At 45.1% G+C, this 18,292-nt stretch overlaps 1 protein-coding gene across 1 annotated transcript; it reads left to right on the top strand.

The window, feature by feature from the left end:
- The first annotated feature begins 1,180 nt into the window (after positions 1-1,180).
- Positions 1,181-17,560, top strand: nrde2 (NRDE-2, necessary for RNA interference, domain containing). Its single transcript, XM_045724949.1, has 14 exons — positions 1,181-1,871; positions 2,470-2,572; positions 2,887-3,069; positions 4,041-4,184; positions 8,971-9,457; positions 9,643-10,051; positions 12,007-12,140; positions 13,363-13,486; positions 13,661-13,833; positions 13,957-14,346; positions 14,585-15,561; positions 15,727-15,868; positions 16,906-16,977; positions 17,103-17,560. Exons 1-14 carry the CDS (start codon positions 1,766-1,768, stop codon positions 17,226-17,228), a joined length of 3,570 nt encoding a protein of 1,189 aa, XP_045580905.1. The 5' UTR covers positions 1,181-1,765; the 3' UTR covers positions 17,229-17,560.
- The last annotated feature ends 732 nt before the right edge of the window (positions 17,561-18,292 follow it).

Raw genomic sequence — 18,292 nt, 5'->3', positions numbered from 1 at the left:
CCAAGAGTGTCTCAGGGGAGTTGGGATATACAACAAAAAAAACATTTCCAATTCACATATGCATATAATACACACTTGTAGCCTACATATGTGAAATAGGACAAATATAAGCTTCTCACCAAATGTGTTTATTTATTATTTCATACAGACAGTATCTGACACTTACTGGTACAAGTACTCCTACTCATATATTCATACATTTGCATTTGACCAGCCATTCCTTGAGTTATTGTTGCATTGGAGATAAGCAACACCAGACAGAGTATTAAAAAGAAAAAGTGCACATAAGATGTTGTTGGTAGAATAGCTGCCATTCCATCATCACTTCATGATAATTGAAGCTATGAAATGTGCATTACATTATTACTTTAAAAAAAATAGGCCGATGGTGATAATCAGACAATAAGAGATTTATTTAGGCTAGCCGATTTATCATATCGAATTAATATTCATTACCCAATATCAGTCATTGACAAAATGATCAATAATGCAGTTTTATAGTTGGCCTGTTTGGCTATAAAACTTATGAAAATGTCATATTTATTTCCAATGTTTTTGCAAACTCAGAATCAACTTGTTTTCAGCATTTGTCATGATATCCAAAATGTATAATTTCTTCTAATAATGAAATTACAAGGAGCATGCCTTCATGGGATCACTATTCAATATCTATAGCCTATAGTTTATTATTCTCAAATAAAGTGAAAAGCATATATTCAGTTCATGCATTTGTAAATTGATCATGGTATGAAAATAATTGCTAGGTTGATTATCCAAATTCTGCATGCTGTTTTGTGATTATAAAAAAACCTAAAACCTAATAAGGTGTCATATTTACAAACGAAACAGTAAATACAAAAATCTGTAAATGATTGACATACATAGGCACAAAATAAATTGTGACATTGGCTTTGGTCATGTGGCCAACAGTGCAGCTGTGGTATAATTCGACACATTCCGGTCTGTCCAGTGACTACTCACTGCATCCTGTGCCTATGAATTTACAGGCTTCTGATGCGCTCGAGCTGGAACGTGGCGCTCTACTTTATGCAACGCACTGTTTTATCTCTGCGGAAGAATACTCAAACACACTGGCCAGTGTCTGTTGACGCTGGAGAAATTGCAGTTATTTTTGAGACGGCGCTTCTCATTGGATACAGTGGACCTGCAATATTCTGCTCATTGTACGGGAGCCCACGATTGGCTACGTTGGATCTGCAATGCGTCAAGCAATGGCGCCTAATATTACCCGAGTAGTTTAGGAAAACGGTGTGGCCGGACAGTCTACTTTGTATCACAGAGCGTTTTATAATACTATAATTATTGCTGTCGACAAGACGTTTCTTTCAGTCTGTCTAGTTCCTCAAAATCATACATCCTCATCTGGCAGGGGCTCGATTAGAGTTTTTTGGGAGGAAATGGTGGTGATCGGCGATTAGTCACCGCAAGCATACACGGAACTGTTTACTTTTAGTCGCGGAATTGAAAATGACAGGCGTATCAATGAGGGAATATATAATTAAAATATTAGAAATCCTGTGCTGATTGAGTCTATTTTGTGAATTAAACTACTGCATTCAAACCAATATTTACTTTTAGGCAATAATCTCGCAGTCTATGGAAGTGAGTTTGTGTGCTCATGCTCAAAGATAAAAAAGCCAAACTAAACCATACAATTTGCATTCAAGAGAACAGGATTTTAGCAGCCTAAAATTATGCGATTCCTAAAATTCTACCTCTCCAACAAACCACAGGCGCGTTCGAGATGACGTCATATTCATGCGACTGTTTACACGCAGAGGCTATCAACATGGCTCTATTTCCAGCTTTTGCAGGATTATCAAATACAAAAGCTGAGAATGCACATAAAGGTAAGACCCACAAATGTTTATTTGTATGTGTCAACCAGTTAGCCACCATTCTGTGACGACTTTTCAAAGAGAGATCTAGTGAAATTAAACGTAAGTGCAACGTTCCTGCTTGAAAGTGTCAGTGTCCTAGTTTTACTAGCTTGTTAGCTTCATTGGTCACAACCCAATTATACTATAGCTAGCTAAGTGTCTTTGCTCGTAACATAACATCCCCAAAATATGCATCCATAGCTATAATTTGATAAATATGAACGTTAGTTAGTCAGTGGTGTGGCCGGTTGAATAAGCATGATAAACAATTTACCTACACTCACTTACTGTAGGTCAGCAGTGCATTGACCCATCGGGCCCTCACCATAACCTTAATCTAACCAAAAAGGTGTACTATATAATGTCCTTATAAAATTAAACTCTAAACCCATTGGTACAATCCGATATGACAACACAATGCGATATAACTATTTTATCTTTAGTGCATTTACTGTATCAGTGGGCTTCCTTCTGAAAACAGCTGTCGCCAAACCTGATTAATTCCTGTGCTTAAAAGCCCTAGAGAACTGATTGCGATTGATTTGACATTCCTCTTCTCTCTCCTCAGAACTAGAATGGCTGAGTAATCAAAGTTTCCGCACTGACGACGCTCTCTCTCTTCACCAACGAGCCACTGAGAAAGCCAACGAAACACAATCGGCAGAAACAAGGTGTTATTATCATACGTGTTTAATCGTTATTCAATTATTTCTCTTTCACTGTGACTCAATAGTATTACATGCTCCATTGTACAGGAGACAGGATATGGTTCTGCCCCTTTGAGAAGCACTGGAGGTTTTATTGAGTAGCTTTGAATTTTACTACACGATCTTGTTGTTATTACACAATTATAAGAAATTTTCCTCCAAATATCTTATACTTTTGTGAGATGATGTGATCTCAGCATTGACGTGGTGGTAGTTTCACCCCAAAATCAACAGCTTGTGATATTTGTACTTAAATGTATACTACTAACATTTTTCAGCAGACTCGTTATACCAGAGAGGGAGGATAAGAATGACGTCCAATCCAACAAGAAGAAAAAGAAGGAGAAGAAGAAGAAGAAGAAAAAGAAGAAGCACAAGAAGAAGAGTGGAGAACCCTCTCCAGCAAGCAGTGGCTCAGATTCAGATACTATCTACCCCAGTGACCTCCTAAAAAAAGGCTGAGAGCACTCCTCCCAGGTATATGACCTCACTCATTTTGTGCCCAGTGAGACCCAGGATACATGCTCTAGTAGGAATATATATGATCAGTTTTGCAATTTATATCATAATGAATAAGAGTATTTGGACGGGGGGGGGGGGGGGGTTGATCCTAGACCAGCACTCCAACCGTAAGATGCTTTTTTAATACTTGCCCATGGCTGGTATTATTGTAGTAGTTGTTCTGTTTAAGTGTTGCCAGGTAGGAGGGAGATTCATTGTCCGTGGCTCAGTGCGTTAGGGGAGGTATACTCTGGGGGTCTTGGCTGACTGCCAGTTGGAGTAGCTCTTGACTCAGACTCTGAATTCAACTGCGACAGCAAGCCTGGCTAGTCTCTGAGCTGCCAATGAAATTACCCCCCACCCGTACTCTTACCCTAACTTTAACCCTAAAACTAACCCTTAACATAATTCTAACACTAATTCTAACCTTCACCCTAAACCCCCTAGCATAGCATTTGACCTCGTGGGGACTAACAAAATGTCCCCAGTTGGTCAAATTTTTGTTCGGCTTACTATTCTTGTGGAGACTTCTGGTCCCCACAAGAATAGTTAAACACGTCAACACACACACACGCACCTGTCTCTCTTTCTCTCAATTCAAGCACTGGCTCCTCCACAGGAGATTTGTATAACTTATCCTTCAAGCTACAGTGAAATTATACTATAGTTGCCATTATTTTTTATCTGCACTGTACTGGCAATATTTAACGACTAATCTGTTACCGTACTGTCAATGTTTAATGATTATGTCTGTTTTATGAAAAGCTTTCTTATCAATTTCCATTATGGCATCATGTTTGTGTGAGGTAGCACCGCTAACCCTATATTGTCTTTTGTTCCAATCATGAAAACGCTGACTCGCTATGTCACCTACCCCTCTTTAAAGGTGTGGCCTATACTCTGCATTGATCCTGACTATCTCTGTTTGTAGTGAGGAGGTGCAGTTTCAGGTGGAGGGGTCTTTTGTGTGGTTGGATGACCTCCAGACCCCCACCGATCGGCCCTTCTGCGTGGACAGGAGAGCAGACCGTGCCAACTGGGAGTACAAATCACTTTACAGAGGAGATATCGCTAGGTAGGTAACCTTCCTTCCCCCTCCGCTGTACCACCCTCTGCCTCCCCACTTTAACACCCCTCACCTCTGCACCACCACTACTACTGCCATCTCAGCTCTGGTGTAGCTGTCCGTCAGCCATCATCAACCCACTCTTACCCTGTCCACACCGCTGAGCTATACTGCCCTGGCCTGGCTGCGCATCCACCAGGAAAAAGGACAATGCGAAAATAACCGTACGGTTCAGGTTGGCACGATAGTGTTGAAATGGTATCTGTTGGCCAGCAGTGTTTAGTTTACCCCCCAGGCTGGTTCTACTCCCAACGCAAGGTCAGTCAGAGAGGGAGTCAGTCAGCTCCATTACAGTACACATCATCACACGGGGGCTTGGGTGGCCAGAGGGTTGGGGGGGTGATAAAATCCCCATAAATTATTTTGTGCAAATTTATTATAAAAACCCCCCGGAAATATCACATTTCCATAAGTATTCAGACCCTTTACTTTGTACTTTGTTGAAGCTCCTTTGGCAGTGATTACAGATTCGAGTCTTCTTGGGTATGACGGTACAAGCTTGGCACACTTGTATTTGTGGAGTTTCTCCCATTCTTCTCTGCAGATCTTCTCAAGCTCTGTCAGGTTGGATAGGGAGCATCGCTGCACAGCTTTTTTCAGTTGGCTCTGGCTGGGCCACTCAAGGACATTTAAAGACTTGTCCCGATGCCACTCCTGCATTGTCTTGTTTGTGTGCGTAGGGTCGTTGTCCTGTTGGAAGGTGAACCTTCGCCGCAGTCTGAGGTCCTGATCACTCTGGAGCAGGTTTTCATCAAGACTCTCTGTACTTTGCTCCGTTCATCTTTCCCTTGATCCTGACTAGTCTTCCAGTCCCTGCCGCTGAAAAACATCCCCACAGCATGATGATGCTGCCGTCACCATGCTTCACCATAGGGATGGTGCCAAGTTTCCTCCAGATGTGACACTTGGCATTCAGGCCAAAGAGTTGAATCTTAGTTTCATCAGACCAGAGAATCTTGTTTTTCATGGTCTGAGAGTCCTTTAGGTGCCTTTAGCAAAACTCCAAGCAGGCTGTCATGTGCCTTTTACTGAGGAGTGGTTTCTGTCTGGCCACTGTACCATAAAGGCCTGATTGGTGGAGTGCTGCAGAGATGGTTGTCCTTCTGGAAGGTTCTCCCATCTCTACAGAAGAACTCTGGAGCACCATCAGAGTGATCATTGGGTTCAAGGCCCTTCTCCCCCGATTGCTCAGTTTGGCCGGGCAGCCAGCTCTCGGAAGAGTCTTGGTGGTTCCAAAGTTCTTCCATTTAAGAATGATGGAGTCCACTGTGTTCTTGGGAACCTTCAATGCTGCAGACATTTTTTTTGGTACCCTTCCCCAGATCTGTGCCTCAACACAATCCTGTCTTGGAGCTCTACGGACAATTCCTTCGACCTCATGGCTTGGTTTTTGCTCTGACATGCACTGTCAATTTTAGAATAAGACTGTAACAAAACAAAATGTGGAAAAAGGGATGGGGTCTGAATACTTTCCGAATGCACTGTACACTATATGGACACCCCTTCATATTAGTGGATTTGGCTATTTCAGCCACACCAGTTGCTGACAGGTGTATAAATCAAGCACACAGCCATGCAATCTCCATAAACAAACATTATTGGCAGTAAAATGGCCTCACCGAAGAGCTCAGTGAATTTCAACGTGGCACTGTCATAGGATGCCACCTTTTCCAACAAGTCAGTCAAATTTCTGCTCTGCTAGAGCTGTCCCCGTCACCCGTAAGTGCTGTTATTGTGAAGTGGAAAAGTCTAGGAGCAAACACGGCTCAGCTGCGAAGTAGTAGGCCACACCACAAGCTCACAGAACGGCACTGGCGAGTGCTTAAGCACGTAGCATTTAAAAATCGTCTGTCCTCGGTTGCAACACTCACTTCCGAGTTCCAAACTGCCTCTGGAAGCAACGGCAGCACAATAACTGTTTGTCGGAAGCTTCATGAAATGGGTTTCCATGGCCGAGCAGCCGCACACAAGCCTAAGATCACCATGCGCAATGCCAAGCGTTGGCTGGAGTGGTGTAAAGCTTGCAGCCATTGGACTCGGAGCAGTGGAAGCGCGTTCTCTGGAGTGATGAATCACGCTTCACCATGTGCCAGTCTGGCGGACGAATCTGGGTTTGGCGGATGCCAGGAGAACGCTACCTGCCGACTGCATAGTCAATAATGGTTTGGGTCTGTTTTTCATAGTGCGGACTAGGCCCCTTAGTTCCAAGTGAAAGGAAATTTTGACTCTTCAGCATACATGACATTCTTGACAATTCTGTGCTTTCAATTTTGTGGCAATAGTTGGGGAAATGCCCTTTCCTGTTTCAGCATGACAATGCCCTGTGCACAAAGCGAGGATCATACAGAGAAGGTTTGTCGAGATCGGTGTGGAAGAACTTGACTGGCCTGCATAGAACCCTGACCTCAAGCCAATCTTACACCTTTGGGATAAATTGGAATGCCGACATCGAGCCAGGCCTAATCGCCCAATATCAGTGCCCGACCTCCCTATTGCTCTTGTGGCTGATAGGAAGCAAGTCCCTGCAGCAATGTTCCAACATCAAGTGGAAAGCCTTCCCAGAAGAGTGGAGGCTGTTATAGCAGCATATGGGGACCAACTCCATATTAACACCCATGAGTTTGGAATGAAATGTTCAACGAGGAGGTGTCCACATACTTTTGGTCATGTAGTGACTTCTTTTAACTCAGTTTGCTTCTGACTATAGTTGTCTTCATTAGCATATTTCAAAGTTTGTGTCTATATACAGTGAGGGGAAAAAAAGTATTTGATCCCCTGCTGATTTTGTATGTTTGCCCACTGACAAAGAAATGATCAGTCTATAATTTTAATGGTAGGTTTATTTGAACAGTGAGAGACAGAATAACAAAACAAAAATCCAGAAAAACGCACGTCAAAAATGTTATAAATTGATTTGCATTTTAATGAGGGAAATAAGTATTTGACCCCCTCTCAATCAGAAAGATTTCTGGCTCCCAAGTGTCTTTTATACAGGTAACGAGCTGAGATTAGGAGCACACTCTTAAAGGGAGTGGGCCGAATCTCAGTTTGTTACCTGTATAAAAGACACCTGTCCACAGAAGCAATCAATCAAACAGATTCCAAACTCTCCACCATGGCCAAGACCAAAGAGCTCTCCAAGGATGTCAGGGGCAAGATTGTAGACCGACACAAGGCTGGAATGGGCTACAAGACCATCGCCAAGCAGCTTGGTGAGAAGGTGACAACAGTTGGTGCGATTATTCGCAAATGGAAGAAACACAAACGAACTGTCAATCTCCCTCGGCCTGGGGGGCTCCATGCAAGATCTCACCTTGTGGAGTTGCAATGATCATGAGAACGGTGAGGAATCAGCCCAGAACTACACGGGAGGATCTTGTCAATGATCTCAAGGCAGCTGTGACCATAGTCACCAAGAAAACAATTGGTAACACACTACGCCGTGAAGGACTGAAATCCTGCAGCGCCCGCAAGGTCCCCCTGCTCAAGAAAGCACATATACATGCCCGTCTGAAGTTTGCCAATGAACATCTGAATGATTCAGAGGACAACTGGGTGAAAGTGTTGTGGTCAGATGAGACCAAAATGGAGCTCTTTGGCATCAACTCAACTTGCCGTGTTTGGAGGAGGAGGAATGCTGCCTATGACCCCAAGTGCACCATCCCCACCGTCAAACATGGAGGTGGAAACATTATGCTTTGGGGGTGTTTTTCTGCTAAGGGGACAGGACAACTTCACCGCATCAAAGGGACGATGGACGGGGCCATGTACCGTCAAATCTTGGGTGAGAACCTCCTTCCCTCAGCCAGGGCATTCAAAATGGGTCGTGGATGGGTATTCCAGCATGACAATGACCCAAAACACACAGCCAAGGCAACAAAGGAGTGGCTCAAGAAGAAGCACATTAACGTCCTGGAGTGGCCTAGCCAGTCTCCAGTCCTTAATCCCATAGAAAATCTGTGGAGGGAGCTGAAGGTTCGAGTTGCCAAACGTCAGCCTCGAAACCTTAATGACTTGGAGAAGATCTGCAAAGAGGAGTGGGACAAAATCCCTCCTGAGATGTGTGCAAACCTGGTGGCCAACTACAAGAAGCATCTGACCTCTGTGATTGCCAACAAGGGTTTTGCCACCAAGTACTAAGTCATGTTTAGCAGAGGGGTCAAATACTTATTTCCCTCATTAAAATGCAAATCAATTTATAACATTTTTGACATGCGTTTTTCTGGATTTTTTGTTGTTCTTATTCTGTCTCTCACTGTTCAAATAAACCTACCATTAAAATTATAGACTGATCATTTCTTTGTCAGTGGGCAAACGTACAAAATCAGCAGGGGATCAAATAGTTTTTTCCCTCACTGTACGTATGCATGTCCACAGAAGCGGTGTAGTAAGACCCACTGATCTTTTTATTAACTGCACAAGGGCAACAACTTGAGTTCCAGATGATATCGGGTTTAATGTGTAGTCAGTACACACACACACCACAGCAAGTTAAGTGATATGTGATCAATATAGCCATGATTGGACTGGTGCCTGGTGTATTGCTGCAGAGGGACTTCCTTTTTGGAGGAGGTCAGGTGACGCAGACAATTCTGTTTATTTCTCCTTTTTTCTCTCTTTCTCACCCTGCCCTCCCTTACTGAGCTGCACACCAGTTCAAAACGCTCTCAATACATTGCTGTTTCTCTTTATAGGGATTCTACATATGACTGTAATGATTTTAATGTCTTTAAAGGTACAAAAGGAAAGGCTCTTCCTCTCTGGGTTTGGACCTGCGGTCTCAGGCCGTGAGCTGGGCTGAGTCTGGCCCAGAGAAGAAGAGAGTGGACAGGAGACAGAGACCCAACCGCTACTTCTCCCCCACCGTCCGCCAGCTGCTGATGTCTGATGGCAAACCCACGCTGCCCAGACCTCCACCAGAGGGCACCACCACCACCTTACCCTTCATCCCTGTGCCCTCCTGTCTGGAAGGTGAGGCAGAGGGGGGTGGCTCTGCCAAAGGTCAGGGCTCCTGGGTCAACCCCCTGGGGGTGTATGACTCCTCCACCTCCCTGTGGCTCCAGGGGAAGGGGAAGGCGGAGCATGGTAAGACAGAGGAACAACCTTCTACTCCCAGGGACAATGCTGCCGTCATGCTGGCTGAACGGGTGGAGAACTTCAACAGGAGGCTGAGGGAAACCCCCACAGACACACACACCTGGTTTCAGTTTGTCCTCTTCCAGGTACACTACTCAATGTCAAAACCCCATAATTACACACCACACCAATCAGTCCCTTCAAATCACATGAAATTTTACTAGGGCCAAGAGTTTTTCCGGGACATTTCAACGTGTCAGGAAAAATTCCAGTCCCTGGCCTGTTTCTTGATACAACAAATCACATAATAACTTCCAGAACTATATTACAGGACGAGGTAGCTGGGGCGCCTGGAGTGTTTGGTGACATCTCTGAGAACGAGACCGAGCGGCGGAAGAGGTCAGTGCGGGCCACGCTGGAGAAGAAGGTAGCCATTTTGGATCGAGCAGTGGAAAATAACCCGAGCTGCGTGGAACTGAAGCTGGAGCGACTGCGGCTCTGTAGGGAGCTGTGGGAGCCGGCAGCCCTGCTGAAGGAGTGGAAAAAGCTGGTGTTCCTGCACCCCAACAGTGCCCCACTGTGGAGGAAGTACCTGCTGTTCATGCAGAGCCACTTCAGTACCTTCTCCGTGTCAAAGGTCAACACGGTATACGGGAAGTGTCTGAGCACGCTGGCGGCGGTGCAGGATGGGAGCATGGTTTCTCACCAGGTGCTACCGGGCACTGATGAACACATGCTGGGTAATGGTCCAAGCCACATAATATATACTTTATATATAATAATGTTTGTATGAATAACTTATAAAGGACATTTCCCTCGCGATAGCTTCTACATTATAGACAGAGGATTACTGAAATGTGCACTAACTCACAAACTTGTTCTGTTTGGTTGTGATGGAAAGTCATTGCTTTTTGCTTTCTCGTCTTTTATTCACTGGCACAAGGCTGTACTGCAGAGGGGCTGAAACTTGAGAAGCATTAGCCAATGTAAATATTTGTAGAGGCGAGTATTATGGTTCAGGTTTCCCCTTGTCATTGTGTCCTGTCCTGCTGCTGTATTGAACTGTATGTGGTTCATTGTGCATGTTTGGACTGTGTCTGTGACCATGAAAGTTGAAGAGAAGAGTGGATTAGTTGTCATTCTATTGGAAGTGAAAGGTGCTGTTGTCTCTGCCGGAGTGTGTGTGTTTATGTACAGTGTTGTGAAAAAGTATTTGCCCCATTTCTGATTTTCCCTATTTTTGCATATTTTTCAAACTGAATTATCAGATCTTTAACCAAAACCTAATATTAGATAAAGGGAACCTGAGTTTGCAAATAACAAAAAAAGTGCTACTTATTTTATGTATTCAATTAACAAAGTTATGCAACACCCAATTCCCTGTGTGAAAAAGTAATTGCCCCCATACACCCAAAAAGTTACACTATTGAATCATCTGTCCATAGAACATTCTTCCAAGATTCTTGATGATTATTCAGGTGCTTCCAGGTGTTTTTTGTCAAACTTGAGTCAACTTTTTGGATGAGATGGGTCCCATTAAGTCTGACGAAAACCAAACACTGCATTCCACAGTAAGAACCTCATACCAACGGTCAAGCATGGTGGTGGTAGTGTGATGGTTTGGGGATGCTTTGCTGCCTCAGGACCTGATCGACTTGCCTTAATAGAAGGAACCATGAATTCTGCTCTGTATCAGAGAATTCTACAGAAGAATGTCAGGCAATCCGTCTGTGAGCTGAAGCGCAGCTGGGTGATGCAGCAAGACAATGATCCAAAACACAAAATTAAGTCTACATGAAAATGGTTAAAAAGCAACACATTTGAAGTTTTGGAATGGCCTAGTCAAAGTCCCGAACTAATCCAAATTGAGATGTGTCAGGATTTGAAACGAGTAGTTCATGCTTGAAAACTCACAAATGTTGCTGAGTTAAAGCAGTTCTGCATGCAAGAATGGGCCAAAATTCGTGGTCTGTGGTTGAATAGTACATATTTCTAGCATATCTGAAGCTGCACTGTGGACGGATCAAACCGTGTGGGAGATGTATGCTGTATGTACTAAAATTCAACCATAGCCTCTGCTTACATAGCAGTGTTGGGCATATATCTCCACCTGACCTCTGAGGGAGACTGTTGGTCTTTTTGACTGTTTGGTTCCTTTTAGAAAATGCAGACGGTCTCTGTACTGGCAGTACAAGGCAGGTAGCCTGGTCCCAGATCTGTTTGTGCTGTCTTGCCAACTCCTATGGCCATTGACAGCACAAACAGATCTGGGACCAGGTTACAATGTAACCCCAACTTAAAGGGAACATCTGCAGGAGACGGTTGCATTAATTATAACTTGATAATTATTCAGAATAATAAAGACTACTGTGAGGGGCAATAAAAGCTTTTGAGAAGCTGACATATCATGTGACCTTAGGGATGTGCAGCTTTAATTCGCCTGCTGAGTTTTTCATTCAGGGAAGATTATCCATCTGTTATTACTTTAAAAATAAATAAACATCTCTCACTTTTTTCCTGATCATACTATTTTTTTTTCTCTGAAAGTCTGAGGATTTTTCAATGGATTCATCTTTAAGAGCTCATACTAAACAAATGCACACATGCTGGTTCTAATAGGTGGAAGTGAACTGGGTGCTCTGTGTGAAGAATTATAATTCCTGATGTGGTATTGTATGCTGTCTCCTCTCTGCAGCCATCTTCGTCCAGCAGTGTCATTTCCTCAGGCAGGCTGGCCACTCAGAGAAAGCTGTGTGTCTGTTCCAGGGCCTACTGGACTTCACCTTCTTCAAGCCAGACACTGTCAAGGACCTACCCACCAGACAACAGGTACACACACAGTCATTCCCCAAGTTCCTCTGCAAAGAACACACATGTTCCAACACATGTACTCATATACAGCTGGTAGCTCCCTCCAGAATAGACTGATGATGAATTGGCTGTTTATCCAAAGCCAATGCACCAATGCTGTTTGTTTTTTGTCACTGGCGTTAAAGCAGTGCTGGGGCCCTTTCCAGAGAGTGCCCTTCAGACTGGTCTGGGCTTTGTCACTTTACACACTACATGGAAACTTTGCTATGCTAAGGGGGTCGTTTTAAAATGCATGACCAGGTTTTAATAGAGACCTTTTTCCAGCAGTGGGGCATTCTAATTCGAGAGAAATTGCCTGTTTGCTCTTCTGTCAGAACTGCTGTAGTGGCTCACAGCTCACTGTCCCCCCAGCACCAGCAACATTACATAATGGAGACATAATTCTGAATGTATAATACCTCAAATGAAGCAAGGGCATGTTGCTATGTGTGTGTCCGCAGGGTAAACACAGCATTAGCTTTCATGAACTGTTTTAATTGATCAGGGTTGTATTTGTTGACGAGAGATCATCCCTTAACACTACGTCTCTGTTCCAAGGCCTATACTAGCGTAGCACTAAAATGAAGCAATATGTATTGGCTATGCATTTCAAGTGGTGTGGCTATTGGAAAATAGTCTAGGTCAATTGAGCTTTGTATTGTTAAGATATTGTTAAGACACCATATAGGATGTCTCTACCGAATTTGGAAGTACTCATGCCCAAAGCTCCATGTTCAGAGCCTGTCTGTCTTTTGTCTCAAGCAATGTGTCCTCCAGAAACAAATGCAGTATTAAACAGGACTACCTTTTATTCCACACTCTGAGTTTCTGCTGTTCTTCATGGAGGTCTGGTCTGCTGATCGCTGCAGCACTGTGTTGACGGCAGAGAGAGACATGCACTACCGTGGAGGGGCTAATTAATTCCATCTAGTTATTGTCCTGCAGGCTGTCCTGCAGTTCAGTCTGTTGTTCTTCCTGTCAGGAGAACTGCTGACCTCAGCGCAGATGGAGACAACTGACCATCAACCCATGAAACATGATATGTTTACGAATTATTACATTGTTGAAATACCCAACATTCCCTCTCCTCCACCCTCTGTGTGATTGTACAGTATTAATTACTGTAGTATTGAGGGATTGATATACATATCTGTGTTGTATTAAATCATCCCTTTGGCCTTTGCCCTTTGTGGTCCTCCAGGTGGAGTTCTTTGAGCCATTCTGGGACAGTGGGGAGCCCCGTGTCGGGGAGAGAGGGGCCAGTGGATGGAGAGCCTGGATGACCCAGCAGGAGAGAGGGGGCTGGCTCCAACCCAGTGAACAAGGTTAGCAACTTTATAGCCTTGCCTGTACTAAAACCTGTACTAACACTTTACATGGTTGCTCTTATTTCTGTGTTATAACACTTTAATTGCACTAGTAGCAGCATAATATTAGGACGTTTTGGCGACGTAAGTCATAGTGTTGTAATGTTAACCTTTGGAACCTCTGTGTGACAGATGATGGAGATGAAGAAGATCAGGAGGAATTGGAGGTGAAGGATAAAACCTGGCCCAAGTGGAGGATCTGGTTGGATGTGGAGACATCACGCGAGGCCATCCATTGGCTGCCGTGGAGGCCGGACAAAACCAAGGGCCAATCGGTGGAGGACTGTGAGGACCCGGACCGACAGGTATTGGCTGTGATTACTGGTGATAGTGGTGCCAAAACTGGGACATATCTACCATTAAAAAATGGGTTCTTACTGTTGCTATTTATGTCTTACCACTTGCCTGCATGTGTGTGTTCTATGTAGGTGCTGTTTGATGACATTGGGCCGTCTATGATCCGGCTGGTCCGCCCAGACCTCCAGCTATGTCTTCTTCTGTCCTTCCTGCACTTCCTGGGTCTGCCTGCTGACACTTCCTGTTACAGCGCCCCCTCCTGTAGCCTGCTGCTGGATGATCAGGCTCTACTGGGGGATGTTCACCACCCTGACTCACCACTGACCTCCTATGACCTCCCTGTTCCTGGGGTCAGCCCCGTGGGTCACATGACCTCCCTGCAGGGTACCAGGAGGGGGGCGGGGCTGTGTAAGCAGGGGGAGGAGTTTGTAGACAACGTGTTCCAGATGGTTCTGCCTCTGTTCTCTGCTCAGGAGAGAGCTGTCCTCTCACTACACTGGATACAGTATGAGAAGCTCAAGGTAAATCCAGGTTACCCCAGCTATAAGCTTTAGAGCCAGGCAAGCATATGCTCAGCCAAGTTCAATTACTTTGGTAATCGTGAAGGAATTTTAAGTTAATTGTAGTCAGGATGAAATGTACATATTTTCATTCCATTTTAATGCTGAACTTTGTGTCCTTCCCATTTCATTCTCCATTGAGATTCTCCCACTAATGCTCATGTCTCTCCTGTCCTTCCACTCTGTATGTAACATTAAGGTGCTGAGGTGCGTGCGCGGCAGGAACAAGAAGCGTGTGAAATCCCAGGGGAAGAGGAGCAAGCGCCTGGCCAAGCGCCTGCTGAAAGAGCCAGAGAACCGGGGCCGCCTCAGCCTGTGGAGGGAGTACGCCCACCTGGAGTGGCTGCTAGGGAATTTGGACGAGGCCCACAAGGTGTTCGACACGGCCCTGGGACTGGGCGTGGCAGGAGGGCTGGCAGACCCTGCCCTGTGTGACCTCTGCCTGCTCTACGCCCAGCTGGAGGTGGAGGAGGCCTGGCGAAGGGATAAGGGCGGAGCAGGGACGACTGTTACGACCGCTATGTCTTCACCAGCGGTCTATATCCTCACCAAGCTAGCAGAGGGTAGTTCGTATGCCCCCTTCTTGGGACAGTTGGCTCCAGTGGCTGTGCTGAAGGCCAGGAAGGCCTATGAGCAGGCTGTGGTGAGCTCCCTGCCTGGGCTGGACGAGGGGGCCGCGGGGCAGGGGCAATCCAAGAAGTCCAGGCGGGTCAAAGGTCTGGTGGGGTGTTACGCCCTATTCCAGTACCTGACTGTGGGGGTCGATGCTGCTGATGCAGTCTACAACCTAGCCAGGAAGAGGCTGGAGCAACACTCCAGTATGTCAGCCCAGGAGTCAGCTAGCAGTGAAGTTATGTGTGACATACAGACACTGAGCTCTGTCTCAGAGTGTGAGGCCCTGGCTGTCCAGCAGGTGGCGCTGCTGCGCTACCACACCAGCACCAACGTGTACCCGCTTAGCCATATCAGACTGGCGCTGACCTCGGCCCTGGCCCACTTTGCCTCCAGCACTTCTCTGTGGCAGTTGTATGTGCAGGTGGAGAACCGCTACCACAGCGCCGGCAGGGCTCGCCGCTTCTTCCACAGCGTGACCAAGGCTAGTACCAGTGTCGTGCCACGCCTGTTCGCCATCAGCGCAGAGCAGCAAAGGAAGCAGCTAGTGGACTCTGTTCAGAGGTGAGAACACTAAAGATGAAGGCTCTAATCAGTATCACTTAATCTAATAATGTCAATAACAGGACACACAAACACAAAAAAGGAATAGAACTACTGTAGTAGCTCACATTTAGATTCATTTCGTGGATGTTTTTCCATGAGTTGTTATTGTTTTCTTCTTGGCAGGTCTGATTGCTATGGCGACACCCTCTCCACCCTGCCAGAGAACGGCCTGAGCAACCGTATCCGCTCGCTATTTGAGAATGCCATAGCAACAGAGCACGGGGTCCACTGTCCGTTGCTGTGGAGGATGTACATGAACTTCCTGGTAAAAAAGACGCCTCTTTAAAACATGAACTTCCTGTTAAGACGCCTCTTTAAAACACCCTTTAAATCATTGCAGTTATCAGAACCTCAGGTTTGTTCCAACAGCCGAGGGATGAAGGAGACTTGGAAGTATAGCTGAAGCTGGCGTCTGGTGTTTTGTTGTGTGTTGTCGCTGGCGTCTGGTGTTTTGTTGTGTTGTAGCTGACGTCTGGTGTTTTGTTGTGTGCTGTAGCTGACGTCTGGTGTTTTGTTGTGTGTTGTCGCTGACGTCTGGTGTGTTGTTGTGTGTTGTAGCTGACGTCTGGTGTTTTGTTGTGTGTTGTAGCTGACGTCTGGTGTTTTGTTGTGTGTTGTAGCTGACGTCTGGTGGTTTGTTGTGTGTTGTAGCTGACGTCTGGTGGTTTGTTGTGTGTTGTAGCTGACGTCTGGTGGTTTGTTGTGTGTTGTAGCTGACGTCTGGTGGTTTGTTGTGTGTTGTAGCTGACGTCTGGTGGTTTGTTGTGTGCTGTAGCTGACGTCTGGTGTTTTGTTGTGTGTTGTAGCTGACGTCTGGTGTTTTGTTGCGTGTTGTAGCTGACGTCTGGTGTTTTGTTGCGTGTTGTAGCTGACGTCTGGTGTTTTGTTGTGTGTTGTAGCTGACGTCTGGTGTTTTGTTGTGTGTTGTAGCTGACGTCTGGTGTTTTGTTGCGTGTTGTAGCTGACGTCTGGTGTTTTGTTGTGTGTTGTAGCTGACGTCTGGTGTTTTGTTGTGTGCTGTAGCTAACGTCTGGTGTTTTGTTGTGTGTTGTAGCTGACGTCTGGTGTGTTGTTGTGTGTTGTAGCTGACGTCTGGTGTGTTGTTGTGTGTTGTAGCTGACGTCTGGTGGTTTGTTGTGTGTTGTAGCTGACGTCTGGTGTTTTGTTGCATGTTGTAGCTGACGTCTGGTGTTTTGTTGTGTGTTGTAGCTGACGTCTGGTGTTTTGTTGCGTGTTGTCGCTGACGTCTGGTGTTTTGTTGTGTGTTGTCGCTGACGTCTGGTGTTTTGTTGTGTGCTGTAGGTGTCAGAGGGGAAGGTGGAGAAGGGAAGAGGGATCTTCTACAAGGCTCTACAGGACGTCCCATGGGCCAAGGTGAGCACAGTGACCGATGAAATTATGAAACGGTGATAATTAGTTAGCTCTTTGGTGTGTTTTGGTCAAAATATATGACATGGTTTCTGACGTGTGTGTGTGTGCTCACGCGTGTCCATCCAAAGGGTTTATACATGGACGCGGTGCAACTCTTCCCTGAGCACGTGCAGGAGTTCCTGGACCTGATGACAGAGAAGGAGCTCAGACTGAGGGTTCCCATGGAGGAGGTGGACATACTGCTGGAGGACTGATGCTCTAAAACCCTTCCCACAGTGCACTGGGGCCTGGCTTCCTCATACACTCCACTGTGGATACCCAAAGTTGTGCACTGACCAATAGAACAACCAAGTGTCCTCATGAAGAAGAGCATTTTACTTTTCAAACAGACGTGTGAATAAATGATGTTACACTAATTAGTGTTAATTCAATATTTTGATGTATTGCATATCCATATTTTTATATTTCCAGCTTTTTATGGATTCTTAATCCATATTTTGATGGATATAATATCCTATTTTTATGTCAAAGATTTGTTTTGAAACGGATTAAAAAAGAGAACTGAAATAAACGCTTTGTTTCCTAATGCTGGCCTATCAACCTTTATTTAAGAATGAGCTCTGAGCTTTCAGCCAATGTGAACCCTGAGGGATGCTTGTGTGCATTTCCTGCGTGGATAACGACATCATCACAGCTTAATTAACAGTGTGGAAAGGAGCACACCTGAGTGTACACTTCAGCGCCAGGAAGAAGAGAGGAAACACACACGAGGGTAGAGAAGCTTTGTATAGTCTTTTTAATGCTTGTCCTTCAGAGTAGTAGAGCATCTACTCTGGCTGTCTTGGGTGAGTGATGCTTCTGATGACCTTTAACCTATGATGATGTTCCTCTGTCAGAGGCCAATCCAGTAAACTATCTACTACATACTACTCAGGCTATGATGATGTAATATTTCATTAGTGAAATATACAACCCCTTCGGAAAGTATTAAGACCCCTTGAATTTTTCCACATTTTGTTCGGTTACAATCTTATTCTAAAATGGATTAAATTGTTGTTTTTTTCATCAATTTACACACAATATCCCATAATGACAAATCAAAAACTGGATTTGATAAATTTTTGCATTTAAAATGAAAAACGGAAATCACATTTACATAAGTATTCAGACCCTTTACTCAGTACTTTGTTGAAGCACCTTTGGCTGCGATTACAGCCTCGAGTCTTCTTAGGTATGACGCTACAAGCTTGGCACACCTGTATTTGGGGAGTTTCTCCCATTCTTCTCTGCAGATCCTCTCAAACTCTGTCTGGTCGGA

The sequence above is a fragment of the Salmo salar genome, chromosome ssa09 (assembly GCF_905237065.1).
Source record: "Salmo salar chromosome ssa09, Ssal_v3.1, whole genome shotgun sequence".
In the NCBI taxonomy this organism is placed as follows: domain Eukaryota; kingdom Metazoa; phylum Chordata; class Actinopteri; order Salmoniformes; family Salmonidae; genus Salmo; species Salmo salar.
Note: the sequence above shows the minus strand (reverse complement) of the source record. Positions and strands in the feature narration are given on the sequence as shown.